At 40.1% G+C, this 23,579-nt stretch overlaps 1 protein-coding gene across 4 annotated transcripts in view; it reads left to right on the forward strand.

Moving 5' to 3' along the window:
• The first annotated feature begins 4,028 nt into the window (after nt 1-4,028).
• LOC137125999 (neural-cadherin-like) overlaps nt 4,029-23,579 on the forward strand; it is a 78,414-nt gene continuing 58,863 nt past the window's right edge. For 3 of the 4 annotated variants that reach the window (XM_067502340.1, XM_067502342.1, XM_067502341.1), the window contains exon 1: nt 4,031-5,599. In XM_067502340.1, coding sequence (XP_067358441.1) covers nt 4,600-5,599 — 1,000 coding nt within the window. In that variant the 5' untranslated portion in view covers nt 4,031-4,599. Of the gene's footprint in view, nt 5,600-23,579 lie in introns of all 4 variants that reach the window. The other variant, XM_067502343.1, reaches the window with a different exon arrangement.

Here is a 23,579-nt window from a genome sequence, read left to right on the forward strand (position 1 = left end):
TCTGTAACTTTTCCCATCATGCAGTTCCACAACGTCACAGATGAGGGCGCCAAAGGCCCTTCAGTGCGGCCGAGCGAGAAACCGTATCGCCAATAGGAGGCCAATAGGAGCCGTAATGGAGGAAGTTCTTGGACTTTTCTGTCTCAGTAAAGAGATTTGGCGTTGAGGAGAGATGCATAAAAAGTGGGGTAACAAAGACAAGAAGAAGGTAAGGAGATATAGGATTCAGGAACCAAAAACAATTGTTACACAAGGAAAACGGTGGGAAAGACCAGCCTTTGCTAGCATACTGACCTTTAATGTTTACAAAGAAACCCAAAGTGTTTTCCCCAATTACAAAAAGTCTAAAAACCAACATATAGGTTAGCTCACAAAAACAGAGGAGTGTTTATGTTTTCAGTAAAATATAGGGTTCTGCATATTTACATTTCGATAAACTGCCTGTTTATTTTGGCCAGTGTTACCAGCTTAACTGTATTTGAGAAAACAGACCCCTAACAAACAAGTGGGCTATGTGAGATGTATGTTCCTAGGAGCTGGAGGAAATGCTCCTCATCAGCTCCTAAACAGATTATATAAAACATTTTCCAACACTGATGAGGGTTTTGGCTGCACCTCTGTTGGAAGCCACAGTATGATAAATGAGCATAAAGTCCATTTAGAGCAACTTTTAGTGAAAGGCCACTTAACGGTGTACCTTGGAAAAAAGGAACAATTGCATTTATATTAGTGGAAGACTGAGGCAGGGTTGAATGTGTTTTTCAGACGAAAAGGGTCTTCAGTATTTTATTCCCTGACACTGAGTCATCGCTGATATTTCCAGTGATTTGCAAAGAAAATTGAAGGGTATAGATAATGAAGATCAGACAGCCATGGTCTGCCCATGAATAAATTTGGGGGGGAGGGTTTAATAATAATTAGGTTTGTCTACATGTGTAAATCACATGAGAGATGCTGCTGAACCACCACGAATAAAGAAATGATTAGCCTGCTCCACTCAGGAAGCCTTCAGTGTTTTTCATACTCTCCCCAAATGGGTCCCTCATAATCCTCTCAGCTTCATAAATAGCACATTATTGAATTTGCACTATTAGTTCATAGCCTTGAACTGGTCGAGTAATGGAAACCTGCCTAATGGTTTGGGCTTGCTGGGATAATTAACTGAGAAAAAGAACTGAGCAGTTCCATTGTGCATCCGAGGCAATGTTCTCAGTCTCTAAACTGTGTTTCAAAGAGAACATTATAACTGCTTCTTTCCCAAATCTCACCTCTTAGGTAGGAAGAGCGAGGGGGACACAGGGCACTGCTAATTTCTATTTTCTCTTATTTTTCAATCACTATCTCCTCTGTCTTTTGATGATGTGAGGAATCTTTTAATGTGGAAGTCGTGATTGTTTGGGGCTACAACGATATAGTGTTCAAATCACTGCTCATTTCCTTACTGCGCTAATCACTGAGACGACCCCAGGCTCCTCTAATCAGAATGTAGATATAATAAAAGCGCTCCTCAGACGAGATGTGGCCCTGAAGTTTCTTGTTTTGTTTATATCAAAACAAAAGCCTATGCATTAATCATGGAATTATTTTTGGTATTTTCCTTTCAAAGTGGTTGTTGTTCTCATGTTATTATACTCACTGAGTCTTTCAATGAACAAAACATGAGCTTTTAGGAGCAATCTCAGAGAAAAGGGATAAAAAGATGCACGGTAATGAGATGGTTTAGTTTTGTTGATGTTTGTGATGTTTTTCAGGGAAAGTGAAAGGTAAATTCTGAATCAGGTTGGACACATTGCTCAATATTGAAAAAAAAACTATTAATAAACAGATATAGGTTCTACAGGACTGATTAAACACTACAGTAAGTGGTAGAAACCTTAAGGGTATCACAGATTAAATCTAATTAGCTGTATCTAATACATGAGGGAAATGGCTTTATATTTATCCAGTTCCTCTCACTGTTTTTTTGCCTTCAGGTTGTGATGAGGGCAAATGTCCTGAGGGTCCCTTACACACAGGAACGCTACAATGAAAAGTGCTACAGAACTGCTGCTCCTGTCAAGTGTCACTGTGTTTCCAGAAATGGCTCTTTGCAGCTTCCAGTCAAACGTGGGGTAGGAAATGTTCACTATTCACAGATGAATAGCAACCAGAGAGCAGCATGCTTAGTCATTTATTTTAATTGTCCTGTCATTCTGTAATAAACCTGTCTGTTTCAGCCAATTATTTCATTGACTTTGGTTTATTTTAAGACATTTTAAACACTCTACTTACTCTGTGGCATAAACTGCCTATTAACTAATGTTACTGCCAAGTCCTCTTAAAATTACTTTCCATCATTTTCTATTTTTTTTTTAACTAGACCTTTTTCCAGGATGAATAATAGACAACCTGCCACTTTCAGAACATAGAAGTTACTCTATGGAAATCCAATCCCATCATCTCTTGTCTGTGAGCAGCATGGAAACAAAGGTGGAATGGTTTAAATGCTACAAGGCTCCAACCTTTGTCTACAGAAGCTGCATCTGCCTCTGTTTGAGGGAAAGGAATTGTTTCGGTCAATTATTCATTAGGTAAGCATGAAGCTGTCTAATGTTCATTGGCTGCCTTCTTCATTGTAAAATTTTTAATGCCTTGCAGCTCTCAGTTATTTGTTGAAGAGGAGGGATGATAAGACCACAATCTTTGAAAATTTATTACAGGTTTGTTGTTTTTATATGGTGTATGTTAGTGTTTCATCACAGTTGATAACTGCTGCAGCCTTCAAGTAAACTGTCCCTCACACTCTGGCCTGGCCCTGTGATTGAATTAGCCTTTGCTACAGCTATCTCCCATGCTGGCAGTCACAGCGGATTTCACCATGTGAGACAACATGATAAAAGACAGGATGTGATTTGCATTCATGAAGCACTTAGGAAGTTCAAAGAAAAGTTATATAGCAGAATAGAGAATCAAGTCCCCTCAGTCAGTTTAGTCAGTGCCTGTTTTAGATATCACAATTTCACTTTAAATGACAGAATCATTGATGTTACTTTTCCTATCAGTATTCAGCAAAATGTGTCATATTATGGTCTGAGGGTATTTTTACGCTCTTGTTTTTGAACTGTCATTCCTTCTTCAGGCCAGCGGTTGTAAAAACACCTGTGACTGTGAGATGGCTCCTGTTTCCTGGTGATACAGCCCACCATTTGTGTCACACGTAAAAGAATACAGCGATCAACCAATATGAGCTTTGTGCTCCAGCTGCAGGCTGCGATTCAAAATTGTCTTGGGTCTCGCTGCCAGTTACCAGAGTTATTGCCTGAAAAGAACAGTTTACTGCAGAGAGTGGATTCAGATAAAATTGCAGTGATGGATTGTGGTTTCAAATTGATACGGATCTTTCAGCAGGAGCTTTGATGAATTTTCAAACTGAATACAAATGTAACCTACAGTGTGTATGAGTAGAAAACAACCTTTGGCATTGCATTATATATCCAGTGCATATGAAAATTGATCCAAGTATGTCTAAAGTAAAGGCTGACATAAGAGACAAACTCAATAGAGCATACAACCTTGCTCTGTAGCCCATTATTTCCTTATCTCTTTGACAATTCAAAGCCTTTCATTCCATGTAATATTTAGTCTTCTGACTTGACACGCACAGAGAGGAAAGGGGAATTGGAAGTGTGCAGTCTATGGCAATTAGTAGTAGCCACCTACAGATTAGGTTTAGAGAGCTCTGGGTGCTTGGCATGCTAGCAGAGTGGGAAGGGGAAGGAAGAGCAATCACGGTGTTAATTTGAACTCTGGTGTGCATATAACACTACTTACAACGACATATGGAGCTCTTCAGTGTAGGCTGGTTTAAATCATCCTGTTTACACAGTTTAACAGCTCAGATCCTAGAATTTGCATTTATATTGGTGCCGTTTTGTAGTTTGTACAAGCTGTGAATGAAACATGATTGTGTGGGTGTGCTACTGCAGAAATGCAGTGCCTTATGGGAAGTGTAACCTAAAGTTTAGAGCCTGGCCCAGGCAGAGAGGAAGGTGAGTGCAGCGCATGAGTAGTTTCAACAGCTGCGCTGTAAAAGTGTTCGCGTCTAACTGCTCCACGGACGCCAGTATTTGTTGGTCTCCAGACACAGTGTCGCATGTGTGTTCACTCGACTTTTCTCTGGACAGAAAGGATGAGTGATTTTCAATCTACCAGCACTTCTTTACGCTGAGGGGCTTACCAAGGCTCTCGCAGCGTGTGCACAGGCTCAGCCGGCGTGGAGAGGTTTAAGGGGGGGACCCTCCTGACCACCACACAGGGTGGGGTTCACCGAGGAGCTCCGTCCCCGTGCGCCGCCACGCCCCCGCGCTTGGCGCTGTACGGGCGCTCTGGTGCTGAACGCTGGGTACGAATACAGCCAGCTGCCTGCAGCGCTGTGGTCTGCCCGCACGCAGATGTGCTACGTGGACCTCCAATGATGAAAAAGCTTAAAGTTCAGAGACATCTCCTGGAAGGATCGTATGGAGTATAACTATGTGGGAAGTGTTTCTCAAGTGCTTGTCTTTCTTTTTGAAATGATTTTCTACACCTGAGCCGCTTGGAGGTACATAACTTGGCACCAAAATGATTTGGGGTGTTTTGTTATGCTGCCTTTTGACACCGGCTGCTGGATATCAAATACAGGAGCGGCTGCCTTTCTTTCACGGGCATATTTTTGAGAACTCGCCGACGGCTTCTAAAGTGAACGGACTCAGCATTCCGGTGAGGCGCATCAACGCGCAAAAATGGTGTCCAGTCCCCGGGATGCACTTCCAACTGTATGGAAATGGCAGTGAAGATTTCCGCGCGTTCGCCTACCACAAACGGGGAAACATATTGCTTAAAACTTCCAGGGTTTTGGACCGAGAGGCTCGCTCAGAATACATGCTGAGCTTGGGTCTGTGTTGCCAGACCTGCGTATCGGAGTCTGTCGTCTTCGAGGTTGCGTCGATAAAAGTGGATGTTTTGGACGCCAACGACCACGAGCCGACTTTTCGCAGTGCAGACACCCTTCACATAACTTTAGATGACACCACTGCTCTCCGTAGCGTGGTTTACAAGATCGACGCCGTCGACGCAGACAGCGGCAAGAACGCAGAGTTGACATATATTTCTGTCCCCAAAAATAGCAGTTTCTATGTTGTCCCGAAAACAGGCGAAGTTTTGCTGGTTGACTCTATTCTGGGACTCCCCTCGGAAGTCAAATTCTGTGTATTTGCCAGGGATCACGGCTGGCCCCCTCTGACAAGTAAAGGTGTAGTGGTTACTATTTCTCCACACCGGTGGGCGACGCGTCCTGCTGATTTATCGGGGTCAGGAAGGGCAGGGCGGTCGCCAAGAGCTTTACTTGACCCTGGCACTGTGGTTTCTCTAAATGTGTCAGAAGACGCCAGCATCGGCTCTGTTATAGCGAGCCTGAGTCCCGCCAGGTTTCAGTCAGCCTCCTACGAGTTGATTTACCCGGAGTCTGAGAGCTCTCCCATCAGTGTTGCACGCGACAGTGGAGATATCACGATAACCAGGAGGCTGGATAGGGAGACAGAGCCTTTCGTGGAGCTCAGTGTTAAGATTCAAGATAAAAGAGGTGTGTAGATTATTCCTCTATTAATCTGCACTAAAGTTGGGTCACATCCCCCACCCCCTCTCCTTTCCCCAGGAATTTATTGCTTTGTGGTGATCGTGCCCTATTTTAATAGACTGCTGCACATGGTAAAACTATGCTGCCATCTGGACACCTCACACTTCATCAGTGGAGTCCCCGAACAGGCCTGTCATTTCCATCACATTCATATAGAGCTGCCAGTGTATATGCAGCATTGGCTTATTCCACAGGTGTGCCTCGTTATCATCTATCCATCCACACACTGTACCTGAAATAAATTGCCGTGCAACATTCAGTGGAGAGATTTTTCGTGTACTCTGACATTTGCCTAATTTATTATGATATGCATGAGATATTTCAATTATAGCTCAATCTTACAAGCTTGTGTGTAGCAGGGCGAGGGTGAGTTTTTTAGTTTATGTTAAATGGCCTTTGTGAAGTGGCTGAATTATGTCCTTGATTGACATAGTTTTGACTGTGAAGTTGTTTTCGGAGCTAATCCTTGCAGAGTGGCAAACCACTGCGACCCTTTCTCTCTCATCTACTGGCATTACCCATCTAATCCTCCTCTCATTCACTCTCTAGTCCCAGGGATTTGAAGTAGCACTGCCACATTCTGGCAACCCCTCAAATTCTTGGAGGAAAGGTGAAACCGATGTTTAAGACTTTCGAACTCCACCGAAAGTTCAACTTCGAGACTAAAAACAATCTAGAAAAAAAAATCTAAATGATTTGCTTTGTAATTGAGCTACATGGTGTGCAGGAAGCAGTGTGTGCTGTTGTCATTTGAATTTCCTGCTGCTGTTACATTGCACAGCATGTTCCAGATTATAATTGCATGCCTGATTGGGACACGTTCCTGCAAGGGGGTGTCTTGAGGTTTTTCAGAGAGAGCAGAAATAGTCAGAATTCTGACGTTTTTTTTTTTTCAACAGATGCATGACAGAGAAAAGCTGCTCTAGCCTGACAGATATTCAGATACCTTCCTCCATTTTACCTCTCTCACCTGCAAAACTCTCCTCTGGTGATCAAAGGCATGGCATGTCCTTTATGCTGTGACTACAGCTTTCCACAGAGGATCCTGACAGGAGTCTGGGAGGACAAGCCTTTCTTCTGCTTGTCTAATTCCCAATCCTTGCATACACGTCTCTCTGAGTGAAGGAGTCCATTTTAGCTGGATTTTATCTTTAGAGATTTAACCCATGTGAATTTGCCTTCTTTGCAAACCATGGGTTTGCTTTGTGGGTTTGCTTTGGTGTTGCAATAAATGTGTGGTCTGTCTTACAGATAAAGGACTGACCTCATAGACGCATTAAAGAAAGGATGATTGAGATGCTTTGTATGTGGGCACCTGTGTTTGCAGGTGTTGTTTGTATGCAAGTGTGAGACTGCATGGTCCCGAAAACTGACCCCAGGTACAATAACAACGGTTTTAATAGGGCCCAATGTGTTGCTACGTCTCTCCCAATTCTACCCCTGTGAACCCTCTGTAGCACAGAGCTGTCCGTGGTGCTGACAGTCACCTGCTGAATGTCAAACAGAAAGAACTGTCAGGCTACTGTCTACTAGCACATCAAACATCACTCAAGTCAGCAGCATTCAGAGTTGAGCTTAAAAATATTTAAAACATTATTCATGTCATGATGTGGACAAAATAATAGGTAAACTTTAGCACAATTCACTACAGCATGACAAAGCAAAAAACCAGAGCCAGAGATGAACACTTCTCAGAGACAGTTACAAAGGCTCAGTACTTTCTTGTAACTCTGTAATAGTACAGACTGTTCTTATTGCAGCATCATTGTACACTTTTTCAGATTTTTTTCCCTTTTGCCTGGACCATCTGTAAACTAAGCCTGTCACATTTATTCTAACCCCGAGGCTTTCAATACTTGCAGCATAATTACGTACCACCTTTGCTGTTACCGCTATTACCATACAGTAGTCTCTTCTAACATACATGTGAATGTATGGCTAATGATCGTTCCACTGCACATCTGGTTAATGTTTGCTGTCGCAGTTATTTAAATGTTTATTCTGTGTAGGTAAAAAATACGGGGCCTGGTGGCTCAGTGGTAGAGCATTGGGTTGTGATGTAGAAGGTTGCAGGTTTGAATCCCACCTCCTCAGGCGTGGCCCAGCCACAGCGGGCTATCTTGGTGCCGGTCCCCAGCCCGGATAAAATGGGAGGCATCCGGTGTGAAAAGTCAAGCCAAATCGACATGCGGAACATGTTCCACTGTGGCGACACCTGAAGGGTCAAGCCGAAAGCCGTTGATCTATTCTGTGTGGGGGAAAAGTGTGTCTACCTGTTGACTAGTAAATGTACTAAATGTATAGTGAATTTGTTCATTACTTTGTTAATATGGGCATGAAATAGTTACCATACAAGGCTTTCTTATGTTAATACATTTGCTGTGGCTACAGTGTTATGATTAGAGCCATCAGAGGAGCTATTTGTGCTGTTCAAATGGAGATTAAAAAGTCTACTTTGACACTTAGATATCTCAGATAAATTATTTTGGCACACTGCGGATAAGGGAGAGATGGAACAGCAGTGTTAGATTACTCCCAGTATGGGGTACAGCCTCGTTGACATACTTACCTGAAAGAAAATGTGCTTGCAAAAGACTCATACTCTGTTCCACCCCGTGGCGGCAAGACGTGACACGTTTAAACACCGTCCCTGGAGTCAGTTGTGTTAAACAATGTTAATAGGTTTATTTGAATAACAATTAACCAAGTATGTGGCATCAATATATTTTACTGTTAGGACAGGCTACAGCCTGTCACACACTAGTTTGCACAGGTTCGACACAGGAATTGCAGCCACATATGAACTACTCTCATATCTGCTGCTACTGATATTAATAGATACTGTTGAGATTTTTACATTTCAGAAATCAGTAGAAATCAGTAATGTAATTATGCAACATACTGTCAGATATCACTGGTCAGTGTGATCACTTGTATTGTTTAACCAGCTTGGGCTTCTTTGTTCATGCTCATTTCTGAAGTAATTTTCCTATAATGCATAATACCATCATGGCACTGTAATTCATTCATTATATTATTGTTTATTTACACCGCAAAAGTTACAAATTACTTTCTGTTTTGAAAACACTGACCAAACATCTATTCATCCATCCTTTATCTGTGACCGGCTATCCTGTTCAGGGTTGTGGGGAGGCCCAGCTGCCATTGGGTGAAAGGCAGGGTGCACCCACGAACAGGTCTTCAGTCTGTACTCAGAACCAACATTCATACATTAACACATAAGCGCAATTTAGAGTCACCAATTGACCTAACATGCATGTCTTTGGATTGTGGGAGGAAGCCCAGGAAGAAAAACCAAGGAAACACAGGAAGAAAATGCAAACTCCACAAAGAAAGGCAGCAGCCAGCTGTGGATTCAAACCGGGGATCTTCTCGCTGTGATGTGGCAGTGCGAGCCACTACAAAACTGTGCTGTCCTAAACAAACATTTTGACTTAACTTGCTTTACTTAGAATTTTGCTTTACTCCAAAAAAATTGTTTAAATTCATTACAGAATGATTTTTTTACATAGCTGTACGTATTCAGAGATCAAAATAATACATTTTAGGGGGTTGGGATCTAATTAAGACTTTACTGCATGTACAGAGACCCCCTGATAAGCTTTGATACTGTTTCTCTCACTCCGATGCATCAAATCTAGCAAGCAGCAGTTTCACCTTATTTATCTAAGGTGTCTGTTCTTATTTAAGGCCCTATGAAAGTATTCCTTATTTCTCCTTGACTAGATCCCTTGGTAATGTTGGAGAAGTATTTACCTTCTAAACTATATTTGGTACACCAAAAATCCCCAGAGAAAACAATGAAGTGATATTTTTCTGACATAGCTTCTGTGTATCAAACCAGCGGTATAAGGGGGAAAAAAGCGAGAGGCAGTGGAAGTAGGCCATGACTCATGACTCACAGAAACTGGTTATGTGGTGTTGTTTTGAGGAGAGGGAGTGAGGGACCTCAGCAGCTCTTCCTGTAAAGGATTTTCGCTGGTCCACAGAGGACGTCAGTTTAGATTTGTATTGGTGAGGAATTTTTGCTTTTGGTTGTCCCACCTGAAAAATCCTTTTCTATGTACCTGAGTAAGAATCTGTTAATGGTATTTGGCGGGTTAGGAGTATTGAACAAATGGTGCAGTCCTTTGTGAGTTGAAGTGGAGGATATTGGAGTGGTTTTTCCCTGTCTTTTAGGTATATGTGGACAGGGTGTCATTCAGCTTGTGGTAATCACCTCTTCTCAGCCTGTTTTGTCAGGGAACTTTCTTCTGCTCTCTTTCCTCCTTCTTACTCATAGTTAGCATCTCGCCTCATGCTGTCTTTAATCCAATTTCCTCCCTCCTACTTGTCCCCATCCCACTAAATTTGCATATTCCCCTTGTGATGTGAAATGAATTGAGAAGAGACCCCATCTTATTTTTGTTGGTAATTTGTGACTGTGGGGCTGTTAGTTTAAGTAGAAAACAATTTAACAAAAAGCTGTCTGCATTTATTCAATTTAGTAAAAAATAAGCCTGCGGTGATTATGCTTTATCTTCTGTTTGATTGTCAGCATGCATGTGAATATACATGAGTATTTTTTTTTTCATCCACACTGCTAATGTTGATGGTGTTTGTGCACATATTTAATGTTAGAATTGTCCTTCAGTATCCAGATATCCCCAGAGCAGATGTTTAGATGGTTTAGTTTTGACATACTAGGAAGCTATAACCAGCAGTATTCTGATTTCTGCTCTGTGGTCTCTGGGATATCAAATTGATGTGTCCATTCAACATCCCTGCAGTCCTCTCTTCTCTACAGTCCTGACATGTATCTGACATTGTGTATGTAGGTGGTGTGTGTGTGTGTGTGTGTGTTTGTGATTGTTTTAAGATGGAATTGAGAGAACCTGAAGAGATGTTGGAAAGTAACTCCTCTGCACATGAAGAAGAGTTATTTAAAAGCTACAGGATACACTACTATCAGCGGTATGAAAGGTTAGGACAAGCGGTAATGTTGGGGCATGGTCACAGAATGTGGCTTTATGAACAGGAACTGAGGCAAAGGTAAGAAACCTGATGAAAGATGAGAAGGACTGCGTAAATGCATGCCTCTGTGTGAGATTGTTTTTCCCTGCGAAGCTTTACTGAAGATAAGTAAAGGGCAGCTAGATCAGAGGCAGGGAGTTGTAGACTGCTGATGAGAGGTCAGCTTGGTGAAAAATAATTGTCAGATGGTTAGAGGGCAGAAGTGGGAAACTATTGGGGTGGCAGGAGGGGAATGAGGTGTACATGTACTCTAGCCTGTAGTGCAGAGTGGATGTCTACAGGGCACAAGGAGGTGGGAAGAAATATAGTACCAAAGAGCTGTGAAAAGGGCAGTGTGTGCTAGTAGATGTCTGAAGATTGTTGGGGGGCAAATGGAGAGAAGATGATAAAAACGTATGACCTGCCCTTTGGAATGAAGGTAGAAAACAAAAGATAGAGAGAGAAAGCAGAATAGTGTGTGGCATCTAGCAGGTAGGGATGTACCAATTGGATTTTGTCTCCGAATACCAATTCTGATGACTTAAATGAAGGTATTTGCTGATTTGCTGAGTATGGATCCGAACACTCTCTTTTTTCCCTAGACTAAAAGTTGTAACTTCAGAGTAAACAAAATCTGTTCTTTGTAAGTGTCCTTCTCATTTTTGTCACTTGAACATAAACATATGCTCTCATTGGACAAAAACAAATGATGCTCCAGTCTCCAGAGAATCCTGTCCCACAAAAAACTAAGTTGATTAAAATAATTAACAAATAGAATGTACAGCAGAAAATCAAATGTTACAATGCATAGTAATTCCAGTGGCAGAAATTGCACTTAAGGTGAATCAGTCATGTCTGGTCAATACTCAGTCGGCTTAATAAGGTCACTATCGACGCTGGTACCAGATCACATTGCTGAATTCTTAGTGCCTGAAGAACAAGGACATTGAAAGGGAAGAAGATATTTGTAAATGCATGCTGAACAATAAGATGACTTAATTTTTAAGAACGCAGTAATTATGAAAATGAAAAATGGGTGCGTATGCATACGTCTGTCATTCTGTTTACATGAGCTAGGTATACAGTGCCTCATTACAGCAGAACCTCAACACTCGACCCACAAACTGTAAATTATCCAAGCTTCTTGTGTGAGTAGTAGCGGGGGATGTGAGTGCTGCATTTGGCATAGTGCTGTGAGGACAGTCGTGTTTTTATCTGGCCAAGGGTCTGCATTATTGATGCCCATTACCACAGACATTGTCAACTCTAGACATTGAACGGAGGCAGGCGCTGTCAGGTAAATGTCTCGCTGACCTCCAACAGCAGAGTTTCCCAGAATTCCTTTGTGCAACCTGGTGTCTACCTGTGTGATAAATGACCACTGCTTACACATTGTACCAGGAGCTTATCACCAGTGGAGAAGGTTTTGTTTTACTAAATCTGACACCAGCTTAGTAGAAGACAAATGTTTGAGTTTGAGGGTTTTGTTGGCATAATTACATTTTCTGCTGTTGTGTTTGATTTCATTGGCTACATTTGGAATGATTTGTGATAAACACAGTAGCAGTTTATTTCATTGCCTTTTTCTCTCAAGACCTGCCACTTTCCTTGTCCATCTGAAACTTTTGTTTTGGCTCCATCTTTGCATGCTGGATAGCCTCTCTGTGGCATTTCCCAAGTGAGAGCTGAATTGATTTTGTGCTATTGATTAACTAGGAGCTGTTTTGCTCTCAGTCACAAAACATCACTTTAAACAACAATTTATATGTTGCAGAATAGGTTGTGACAGACTGTTGCTGAAAGTTTACGAACTTGCAGAGAGGTACGTGTGTGATTGAGTCCAGTGGCTGATAAAACTGTCCTGAAGCACTCTAATGAATCAGCCTTTTAGACAAGTCGGCGTATAGGATAGAATGAACATTGGAAAACTGGAGCTAGTGCAGGGATATGTTGTGTGAATTCAATGCTTGTACTTATTTTTCTATTTGGTCTTGAATTTCTCAACCTTTTGTACCCCAAGGTCCAATTAACTGAGTGTAAGAATAGTTGCAGCTTCACTCTCGGTGGCCCAAGGAGCCAGTGATAAACACAGAGGACACAGACAGCTTTGAAAGCTTTGGTGGTTGAACTGTGAACAAGGAGATTTTTAATGCAAGAAAAAAGATCACATGGTTGGCCAAGTTGCCTAGTGAGATGTTTTGACATGCCATGAACTTTGCTTTGGAGTAAAGCGCACAAATTGTAGAAATTGCAGTAATTGCGCGACACCAATTTGCACAGTGAGAATGTGGCTTTTGTTGAAAAGATGAAAATTACTGTCATACACAAAGAGATAGTAGAATGAAGAAAACGACTTTTGCAAAAATTTCAGTCTGACTGGCAATCAAACAGACTAAGTAGAAAGCAAATGCAGCTCAGATTGGAAAATGTGTTTGAAGATTATGTCCAGCTCATAGTTCAGTTATTTAATCAATTCTAGGAAGCAGAAACATAGTGTCCATCAAAGCTGAAGGATGACTGATTACAGAAGCAGGTGTCTTTGATGCAGAGAAAACAGAGTGCCTCTTAGGACTGTTCACATAGCAAAGAACATGCCCTACATGTGCTGTTAAATGGATGTTTTACAGTGAGTGAGTCTGGGTTTTTGTGCAAGAGTGCAACATACATATGCATGTATATATATATATACAAACATTTTAAAAACACAAAGCAAGACTTAAAAAAGAAGGTTCTTGCTTCTGATGTAGATTGGATTGTCTTGTGTAGGCTTTTATATTCTTCCCATCTGTATTTTGAAATTTCTATTATGTCTGTTCCAAACTCGGCTCAGGTGCCTGTGCAAGTGGAGCATGAAAGTGTGTGTGTGTCTGTGTGTGTGTCTGTGTGTGTGGTTAACTCTGTTCCAGTTATCAATTTGTGTCTGAACCAGTCAGAGTGTTTGGCTTTCCTTCTATCTTGTATTTTCTTTCTGCCTCGACAGTGCAGGGCTTAATTCTGTCGACTAATCAGACCATATGGTCTCTACAGTCTTATGATGTGCCGAGAAGGATGGGATAGGGATGCTGCTGTGTCGTTACTAGTGTCGGCCTTGCCATGGAAACACACAGACACGCACCACTGCCACATATTAAGGATTAAGACCCGGAACTGAGAGCACAAAGTTTATTGCAGCAGCCCTCATGACCCTTTTTTTGAACAAAGGAAATGAAAGAAAGTACAGTAAAAAGTGAGAATTTAAAGTTTTTTTTAAATGTCCTGCGCTTGAACTGCATATTTTTTTGTTGAGACTGTGCCCACAGTTTTGCAGTTTTCATTTTCAAAAGTTATTAAGTCGTAATTACTGCTGCCCTTTCTGCCCCGAAACCACAGCTGCTGTTTAATCAAGTAATTTCAATAATTAATTGTGTGAGTGTGTGTTAACTTGATTTTGATAGATATCTCTTACTGAGAAAATGCCTGTGTCTGTCAAACACTGAATTGAGGATCTCTCCCTAAATGTTTAGCTAGCAGCATGAATAATTGTGTCCTCAAAGTTACAAATGAGTCACTCAGCTAGTCTTAATATTTGGATTGACTGTGAGGTCACCCTATATTTACAGCAAATCCTACTGATGGAGCATTACTTTTTAAAAATGTTAATAGGAGATCATGTTGATCCACTGTGAACATTATCACAGATTTGAGGCATTAAAATTGATTAATATTGCTCTTTACTACATATGTTAAACATAATCATAGATTTCAGTTCTTAAAGCTGCAGTGACAGGAACTATTGTGATAAATTGTGGTGTGGTGGGGGAGTTTTAACACTTGGTTCCTCACACACAGTGGGTGATAAACATTGATCTTGTTTAATCTTGCTGGCCTGCTACTAATGACAGGAGATGATGGTCCGCACAGGACAGACTGCTCACTGGATTAGATGTCTAAATGAGGACTTTATCCTCTCTTTCTCTTCCCCCATCACCAATAAGCCAAACTGCACTCACATGCTGAGTTACAGTTTAATACATGTGACTTGTGTAGTGCATAGCATGTTGTGTGTATGTGTGTGTGCGTGTGTGTGTGTGCGCGCACACAGTGCAAACAATAGACGAATCATGTCAATGTGTGTTTTGTCACTGTTAATTTATGTGCGCGGGCAGCATTTGCATTGTAGGAACACTGTCAGAGCTTGAGTCCACCCTCACACTGGTGCTCCATAATAATCTGCTGTACTTCTATGGGAATACATTTACAATCTAACACATTAGTCTTCCTTTGGACAATAGGAGACGGTGATAGGGTGTTCCCCAAATGCCTCCTTCTCTGGCCTGCTAAACAAACACAGACCCAGGTTCTGGTTGCAGTGATAGATTAATGCTGTCTCACCCATACACTGTTGCTTGTTTTCCCATTAAACCTGTGCGGCTCCCTCTGTTGCTTCTTCCTTGCCCTGGTATGTGTTTTTTTGTGCTGGCATCTTTGACCGTGCACTGGCTGTGTGTGTTTGTGTCTCTTCGTTTTTATGGAAGGATATTGAAAGGGCTCTGAGAACAACCCACATCAATCACCAACTCAAAAGGAAATAGGGGGAAGGATGGAGGATGGAAAGAGAGATGGAGGTCGCCACAAGAAGCAGCATGTAGAAAACAAGAGAGGGGGAGACACAGCAAAAGTGGGCAAATGGATGGAGCAATCCGTGCTGCCTCTGATTGAGCTGGGTAGTGTAGTTTATATCCTTTAGAGATAAGGTGGAGGAGCACCGCTCAGCAGCTTCCTCCCCTGTAGCTTGAACTGAGCATGATAATAAGAAAGTGTGAATGAGGCAAATTGAATTAATACCGCAGCACACCATAAAAGCCCTAACTATAATGCATTTTAAAATCCTATAATGAGCAGAGAGCTAAAATAATTTCACACTCCACTGAAGAAGATGGCCCCCTAACAGATTTTGGGCCTAGCTTACACTGCCAGGGCTTTTGTCGTTTAATGTGACTCTAGGTGCTATGTCGAATGACAGTTACTCTTACTTCCTGCGGCACAGCACTGTGAGGCAAACTTAGCGAACAAGCGATTCAGATTTCCACAACACATACAGAGTTTAATCAGAGCAGCCAGTGGCTGCTTGCCTGCTGATGTCTCGCTTGGGTCAATTTTACAGTCTCAGGGTAAAACAGTGTTGCAAGGAGGGCACATCTGCCATGAAAGTACTCCCTCATTACTCTCCATTTACAGCCCATTCAGCGATGGGGAGAGCAGTAGGAGTTGGACCTTGTTCCACATTTGTCCACAAATATGCGCACGCTCATACGCATGTGTATGCATAGAGAGAAATGGCACAGATGTGTGCTTTTGTATCTACACACAGAGAAACTCACTTTTTTCACTGTTTCCTGCCCTCACATGCTGACAACTCTCCCATCCCCATCATTATAGTCATACCATCATAAAGCTGATATTACCTCGCTATCATCAAGCCAGTGCAAGAGAGAAAGATAGCTCTCTGACACACACTAACACTAACAGACGGGCACTGATAGAGACTAATGACCAAATGAAAGCCTCTTGTATGAACAGTGCACCTTTGGCTGGAATGAAAGAGAGCAATGTGGTATCATCTGTTATTTCCTCTTCTCTTCTCTTCCCATGTCTTCTCTTCACTCCTCTAGGAATGCTTTTTTTGCTGTAGTTGCAGTGGGTTTCGTAGAACTTCTTTCCGCTTAACCTCAGGCAAGAGTGAGCTGAGGGGTGCATAGAAGCATCATCTACTATCTACTGAAAACACACAAACACATGTGTACACAGTTATAGTTATAGATTTGTACACCAGCAACACACTGCACAAATGTGCCCCACAATTACATCACATCCACACATTCCGATACAATCTACAGCACACAAGAAGGCCCACAAATGCACAAACAAGACACAATTCAATAAAAGTTAAATACTCTGAGATGCAGAAAGACACAAAAATGGGAAAACATACACACCACGTTCCCTGCTGCTGGCAGAAAAATAAAACCTAGAGCGAGGTGCAAGGAAGGGCAGGGAGAGGCCAAACAACAATTTATATCTGAACACGTTAGATCCTCTTACTAAGAGATTGCACTGGAATATTCCTTCTTGCAATGTCATTTAGATTACCTCCCCCTGTCGCCTTTCCAAAAGTCTGGTCTCTGCCGTGAGCTGTGTGATAGGGCGTACATGTGTGCTGCTGCACATCCATGCCATTTGTAGTGTACCAGGTTCGTGGGTGAAAGTATGGGTGAGTGCACCATAAACTGCACTGTACATATGCTTGAGTGCATATTATTTCTACACCAAGTCTCTGTTTGCATAGTAGCGATGTCACAAATTTGAGAACAGAAAAGCATACTTCACACCCAGATCTAATTATGTTAGATATCACAGATAGTTGTGAAGATACAATACTTGACTACTAATGTAGTGCTTATGTAAATGGAACCTAATACCTGTCTACACAGTTATTTCACCCCCATTTAATTTCAAAAGAAGAAAGAAATCCCACACACTGTCAGTCACTCACTCATTTTAATTTCATCACACCCACAAAGCTTCAGTTGTTTGTTTTTTAACCTGCCCATCAAAAGCTCGAAGAAAACACAGACCTTTATATAAATGAGAATAGAACTGCTGTAATTGAATGCCCTTTTTAGCCACTTAGTGTATGCTGCCTTCCAATACATTTTTAGGTCTTAAGATCTTATTCTTACACAACAAATGGGCTGACTACAGGTTTTGTTAGAGCTTTTAACTCTAAATAATTAATCTTACAATATACCTTCAGTTAACACTGTTGTTTAGAATGTTTCAAAAGCTAGATGAGAGACAGAGGGCAGTGAAGCATTTTTAATCAGGGCTTCGCAGCTTTGAAGCCACTTAAGAGGTGAAAACACCAACACTGTATCTTCTTTCTCACGGCTAAGAAAATTATTATCCTACATTCAACATTCAACTTGTTACTTTCCTCATTATGCTGTAAGACTAATATTGATATTTTTTGGAGCAGTCGGTCCTGTTAGCTTTATATTTAGGCATATTTAGCATTTTCTCAAATTGCAAGTGGAATTTAAGCCTGTTTTTATGCGTTTGTTGTTCTGTTGTGCAGGTCCTGATGGAAAATTGTAGGCTTTGTTGATGTTCACTGTTTGCCAACTATTTTATTTTCCTACTTTAAACAGTAATGAGCACTTCAACTCATTGTTATGCATTGCTTTGTAGCTACAGACAGATACAAATGCCAGTATATATGTATGTTTGCAAGATAATCTTGCTGATGTACTACAGACATGCTAAAGATCATGCATGTTTAACCAGATGTTAGTGCAAAAGCTTGGGAAAAACACTAGCTTGAAACACAGTAGCTTTGTCCAAAGTCAAGCAATTCAGTGTTTAAAAGTGACAACTTGTTAATATAATGGGTAGGAATTAAAAATGAGTCATTGTGGTTTAAGGAGCTGTTGCTTCCTATTGCAGCTCCCTGCTTTTTGCGGTGCCGTAGGCCAATCAAAACTCAGGTGGGTCGCTAGTTTGTTATCTAAAATGCTAATGTAGACCTAGGTTTAGGAGGACAATATTTAAGCCGTTCGAGAGCAAACAATATTTTTTTAACTTCTTAACACGCCATCCTTTACTCTTTACACCTATCATTTCAACAGTCTTACAGATGTCCTGTTTACGACTATAGTCAATGGAGAAAATGATTGTTGGGCATAATGGGTATTTTTGTTGCAGTACCACTAAAATTGGTAGTAAAGAGGCAGCGCCACATCTTGCTCCCTAATTTTATGAACAGATTTTTTTGACAGTTTTTTCTGACAGTTTCACATTTCACCACTGAGTAGTAGACTGCATCAATGAATACTATCCAGGTTTGTCTTCAAGGATTGTCTCAAGGATACTTTGAGCTTTGTATTATTTGTTATTTGAAGCAGCTTGTTTTTCTGGTTCTAACTGAAATATTATAATAAACAAATAAATAATATACTGTCCTGTATAGTGAAATTAGGGGGCCTGGTTGGCTCAATAGGTAGAGCATCAGGTTGGGATGCAGCAGGCTGTGCAATGGAAACCCACCCTGGCCCCACCCAGCCACCAAGGGCTGCCTTGGTGCTGAAGGGACAAGGCAAAAGCCGTTGATCTATACCGTATAGTTAAAAAAGTAGAATTTCTTTCTTCTAGGTGGGGAACACTGCTTTAAACCACCCAAGAGTAAAGGACATGCACACTATTGTACACATACACACAAATGTTTTTTCTTTCTGTAATTAGATTTCCATCTCTCTAAACCTGACATAAATTAGCTTCACCTGTTGAGGTGGAAGTTAAGGATGGGAGCTTGGTGACCCAGATAAATCAATATAAACTCCACCCAACTTTGGAGTGGAGTTATAGTTAGCTAAAAGGTGCACCTATGTGAAAGTGCAGGGCAATTTAATAAAATCTAAACATCGGAGCAGCTCATCATTGAATGCTGCTTACACATGCATCATTGATTATGGTCCAAAAAAGTTAAATGACAGTCTGTTTTTCTAGTGAGGCCCTTTTTGTATCTGAAAATACGTCATGTATTTTCACCTTGAGATGTTGCTACTTTTACATATGACACTGTGTTACAGTTACACACTTACATTTTCTAAATAACTAGAATTTTATCAGTGTCATTAGATGATCTTGTGAGGTCTTTTCCCAACAATAATTAACATACTGTACAGAATATTTCTACAGGTTTTGTGTGTATCAATTTTGTAATCTAAATTTAACATCCATCAGTTAGGAAAATGCCTTTGTGATCTGCATCTTTTGCTGACAGATTTATTAATTTTCCTTTCTGTAAGTTTTATGCTCATTCATATATTCTAATTAGTGTGTTAGATGAAAGGTTAATATATGCTTGATTAATCGACAGTCTTGAAGATTTCTTCCAATGATGGAAATTTACAATTCTTTTAATGAAAAGTGGTATAAGAGGAGGGTTCAACAGCCTCTGGCACCGACTGTACATTTGAACTTTTGTAATGTGGTGGGCAATGACAAGGGTTGTTAAGAGACTGTTTGCAGATATATGACTCAGTCAAATATAAAATTAGATTTTATGTTAAACATTTTTCTGCTCATCCATAAGTAAAAATGACAACTTTGATAAGGAAGATGCTGTCAGCAGTATGATTAATCATCTCTCTTTATTGCAATGTGTTGCCAGGGGTGCAACCAAAGTAACCTTTACACAAATGTCAAGAGAGTTAAATGACAAAGCTTAGTTTAAGCTCAGTGTATGTACCTTGAGGTCTGTGTGTTAGAGTAAATGTGATCACTTGTGTGAGATCAAAAGGGTGTTTTTAGGCCTTACCTTGGTTTGGTAGTTGAAGAAAAACTTTAAAGTGTATTTCCATGGAAGGAGTTCAGTGCACAAGTGATTATGAAAAAGTATTACTTCCAATATAGGCTTTTGGACGCATCTAAGCATGTTTTTTTTATAGATTGATTATTAAGAGTCACAGTCAGTGATCAGCTTGGCCCTGTAAAGGATATGAGAACCGTGACAGGGTAAAAATACAGTATGTGTCTCAGGTCTTGCTGTAAAACTTCCGGCTGTACAGTTTCCAGCAATATTTCTCAGCATCAGCATAAAGAACAGGACAAAAAAATGAGCCATAACAACAAACACAACCATGAATATTTTCATAGTATTCACTCTGTTGTGTGTTATACTTTGCTATATGATGAATGTAGCAACATGACTACAAAGATCCATGATAGCATGACTCACATTTCTTTTAAAAGGAAGCCAAGCATTTTGGTATGATGGAAATTGGAATTTGCTCCATTGACAGCTATTGACTTGAAAGTAATCTTGTCCCTTTAAATAAATATTTGAAGATTTTACATCAGAAACATAAACAGATTTTGAGGGAATGAAATAATCGAAAAACCCTTAAACTATTTGAAGTGGGGTTTCTTATCAATCTCTATGATTCAGCTTTTATTCCCTAAAAATTTCTGGCTCTCATTTTCTACCTGCATTTTTCAACAACCCTACCTGCTCCAGGATTCTGGGTTAAAGAGTTATCCTACAGTAGACTGATACCAATATATGTAAGATGATACATTTATTGTATTATTATTTTTCATATAACATTTAACAATCATATTGAATCTTAGACAAATTCATTATTTAAAGCAACAATGGAGACACATGTGATTTGTGCCAGGAGAATTTCTGTTTTTATTAGCATAACATCTGAATTTCTCTTTCATTTGATTCCATTGCATTAATTAATTTGTCACTGTCAACTTATGTATTAACTAAATGTTTCTCAAAATTAATATATTTTTTACACCAATTAAACACTCACCAATTTTACACCTGTTCTAGTGGCATTTTCTTTTGACTGAGGGAAACTGGGCTAAAACCTGAACAGTTTAAACAAATAGAGGAAAGGTTTTGTTTTTCAGCACAGATATGACATTTTGATTAGCCCAGATGGATAAATTTGTATCCTCATCTTTATGGCTAGCAGGGGTTTGATGAGTCATTTTGAAAGTGACTAACATTTCAGTCATGGATGTTTTTTTTTTGTTTTTTTTTTTGTTTTTTTGTTTTCTTCTGTCACTTTATGTTCAAATGATGTCTGTTTGGGATGTTGCATCAGCATGCTACAACTTACAAGCGTAATATCACACTAATCTCAATATTAAAAGCAAAAAAAAAAAAAAAAAAGACTTTTCCTCATGCATGTTTTGTTTGAAATGCAAATGCTACATTGTTCAATCTCTTTCAGGCAAGCATCATAATTTTCACACAATAGACTCTTTTCAGAGCAGACATTTTGACTTGTCACAGTAGGAAAAGCACAGGCGGAATTATTAATTTTAATCATGGCGGCATCACATTTAGGTGAGTCAGTCCCAGGGTTCTGGTATTTAGCCACTCACTCACTGATATGTCTTATTGGAACACTATTATAAAGATTATTATGTACGGCTTGCCTATCATGCCTTGAAAATTCCCAGTGTCTGCCATGACAAGAAACTGAGCAGCCCTACGCAGAAACAGAGGACAGTGCTCTGAGACAATGGCCATGTCCTATGTTTAGCAAAAAACAGAACTTACTGAAAAGACACATTAATCTTCAATTGCATCAATAGAAATATACAAAGTGAGGATACTCCTGGAACCAAACTTTAAGTTCAGGTTTAATCTACTTTTCTTTGATACACGGTTTAAAGCTGTATGATATAAACTGTTTAAAACAACATTTCAAGTCTATGAGGGGTTAAATCAGTATTGGACTTGACTAGAGAAAGCCAAACACTGAGAGACAGGGAGGATGACCAGCAGCAAAGGTACCTAATCTGAATTAAACAGTGGATGTTGGATTTCCCTAGCATTACCAAGGAAATGTGGGAGGAGATGGTGATTATGTGGCACAATGTCATTTGTGCAGTTCCAAAACAACACCTGAACAGTGGCTGTTGATCATTAGTCAAATGTTCTCTTTTTCAGCCAACAACAAACATGTTTTCTTTAATCACTAGCTATTTTCATTAATTGATTGGTAGTTGTTAGGAATTGTAACACACCACAGAGCAAAGGTAATTATGAAATGTTTAGTACTGTGTGGAAAACTGGACTGGCATTATTAGTATATTTCAGTAAATACTGAAATTGACATGTTAAGAAAAATAGTAAATCATTGGCCATATTTATTTTAAATGACATTTCTCATATTTCTGCTAAATTATATATTTTTTTCTCTGCAGGCTGTATAATACCAATATGTCTCTATTCAACACTTGCTCCTCACCTAATCGTCCTTTATGTGAGTGAATAGGGCACATTTTTTTCTGTTCAAAGCAATAAAACAAAAGAGATTACATGGGTTTTGTACTTTTTGGTGGGACTACAAGAAAAAAGGAGTCCACCACGAAGGACGGTCTGATAGGAAATAGCCACCCATCCATCGGTCCACAACTTCATTCATTCATTCTTTACGTTTTTAAACTACACATTAAGGGTCATAGAACATACTGTACATCATCAATTTTATGAATATGTGCTGTAAGGAGCAGAGTTTAGGGCTTAGATGTACTGCAGAAATAATTGCTAGTTCTGAATCTTTTGTGTTTTCGTCCTGGCTCATGAGTCACTCATTTATCTATACATGTACCTGCTTTTTGGTGTAGAGGTACAATAGTGAGTGAGTCAGTAATATGGTGAAGGGGATGAGTCCTCAGTTGATACAGAAATTCACAGCAATCTAACAATATCTGTCCAAGAAATCATTAAATTAAATAAATGTACATTTTTGTAGAGAAGAGGTGTATTTAGACACTAACTATTTTATACAGACATTTGTTTTGCCTGCCTGCAAGATGATTTAGTAAATTGTTGTTCAATTTAAATATATTAAAATGTAAAGCAGGCACCATTTAAAGACCTACTAAGGAGATGAACTAAAATGGTCCCTCAGTAATCTGTGCTATCACAGCTGCTATGTCAATGTTTTTGTACATGTCTGTGTTGCATATCTTAATTTTGTTTTACTACTTGCAGCTATAGGCTTCGCAGATATAGTTGTTAAAAGCAAATTATGGTAAAGAGCAATTTATAGAATATTTTTAATGTGCATTTTCTGCAGAGATGCAGAATTGAAGTGAAAAATGTGCACAACCTGAAGATGTCTACCATTTGTAATTGTTCTGGAATGAAAATGCCTGTGTGCATGTTTACATGGTTAGTGTGTCAGCCATTCTGAGCTGCTGGAGAGTCCAAGGTGTGTGGTGCTGGGATCCCTGAGTTAATAGATTTCTATTCCCAGTGCTTTTAGCGTGTTGATCTCCTGCTGACGGCTTCACACACTGCTTTAAGCACAGAGATGTGGGGTGGGCGGCTTAGAATAGAGCT

The sequence above is a fragment of the Channa argus genome, chromosome 4, assembly GCF_033026475.1.
Source record: "Channa argus isolate prfri chromosome 4, Channa argus male v1.0, whole genome shotgun sequence".
Lineage (NCBI taxonomy): Eukaryota > Metazoa > Chordata > Actinopteri > Anabantiformes > Channidae > Channa > Channa argus.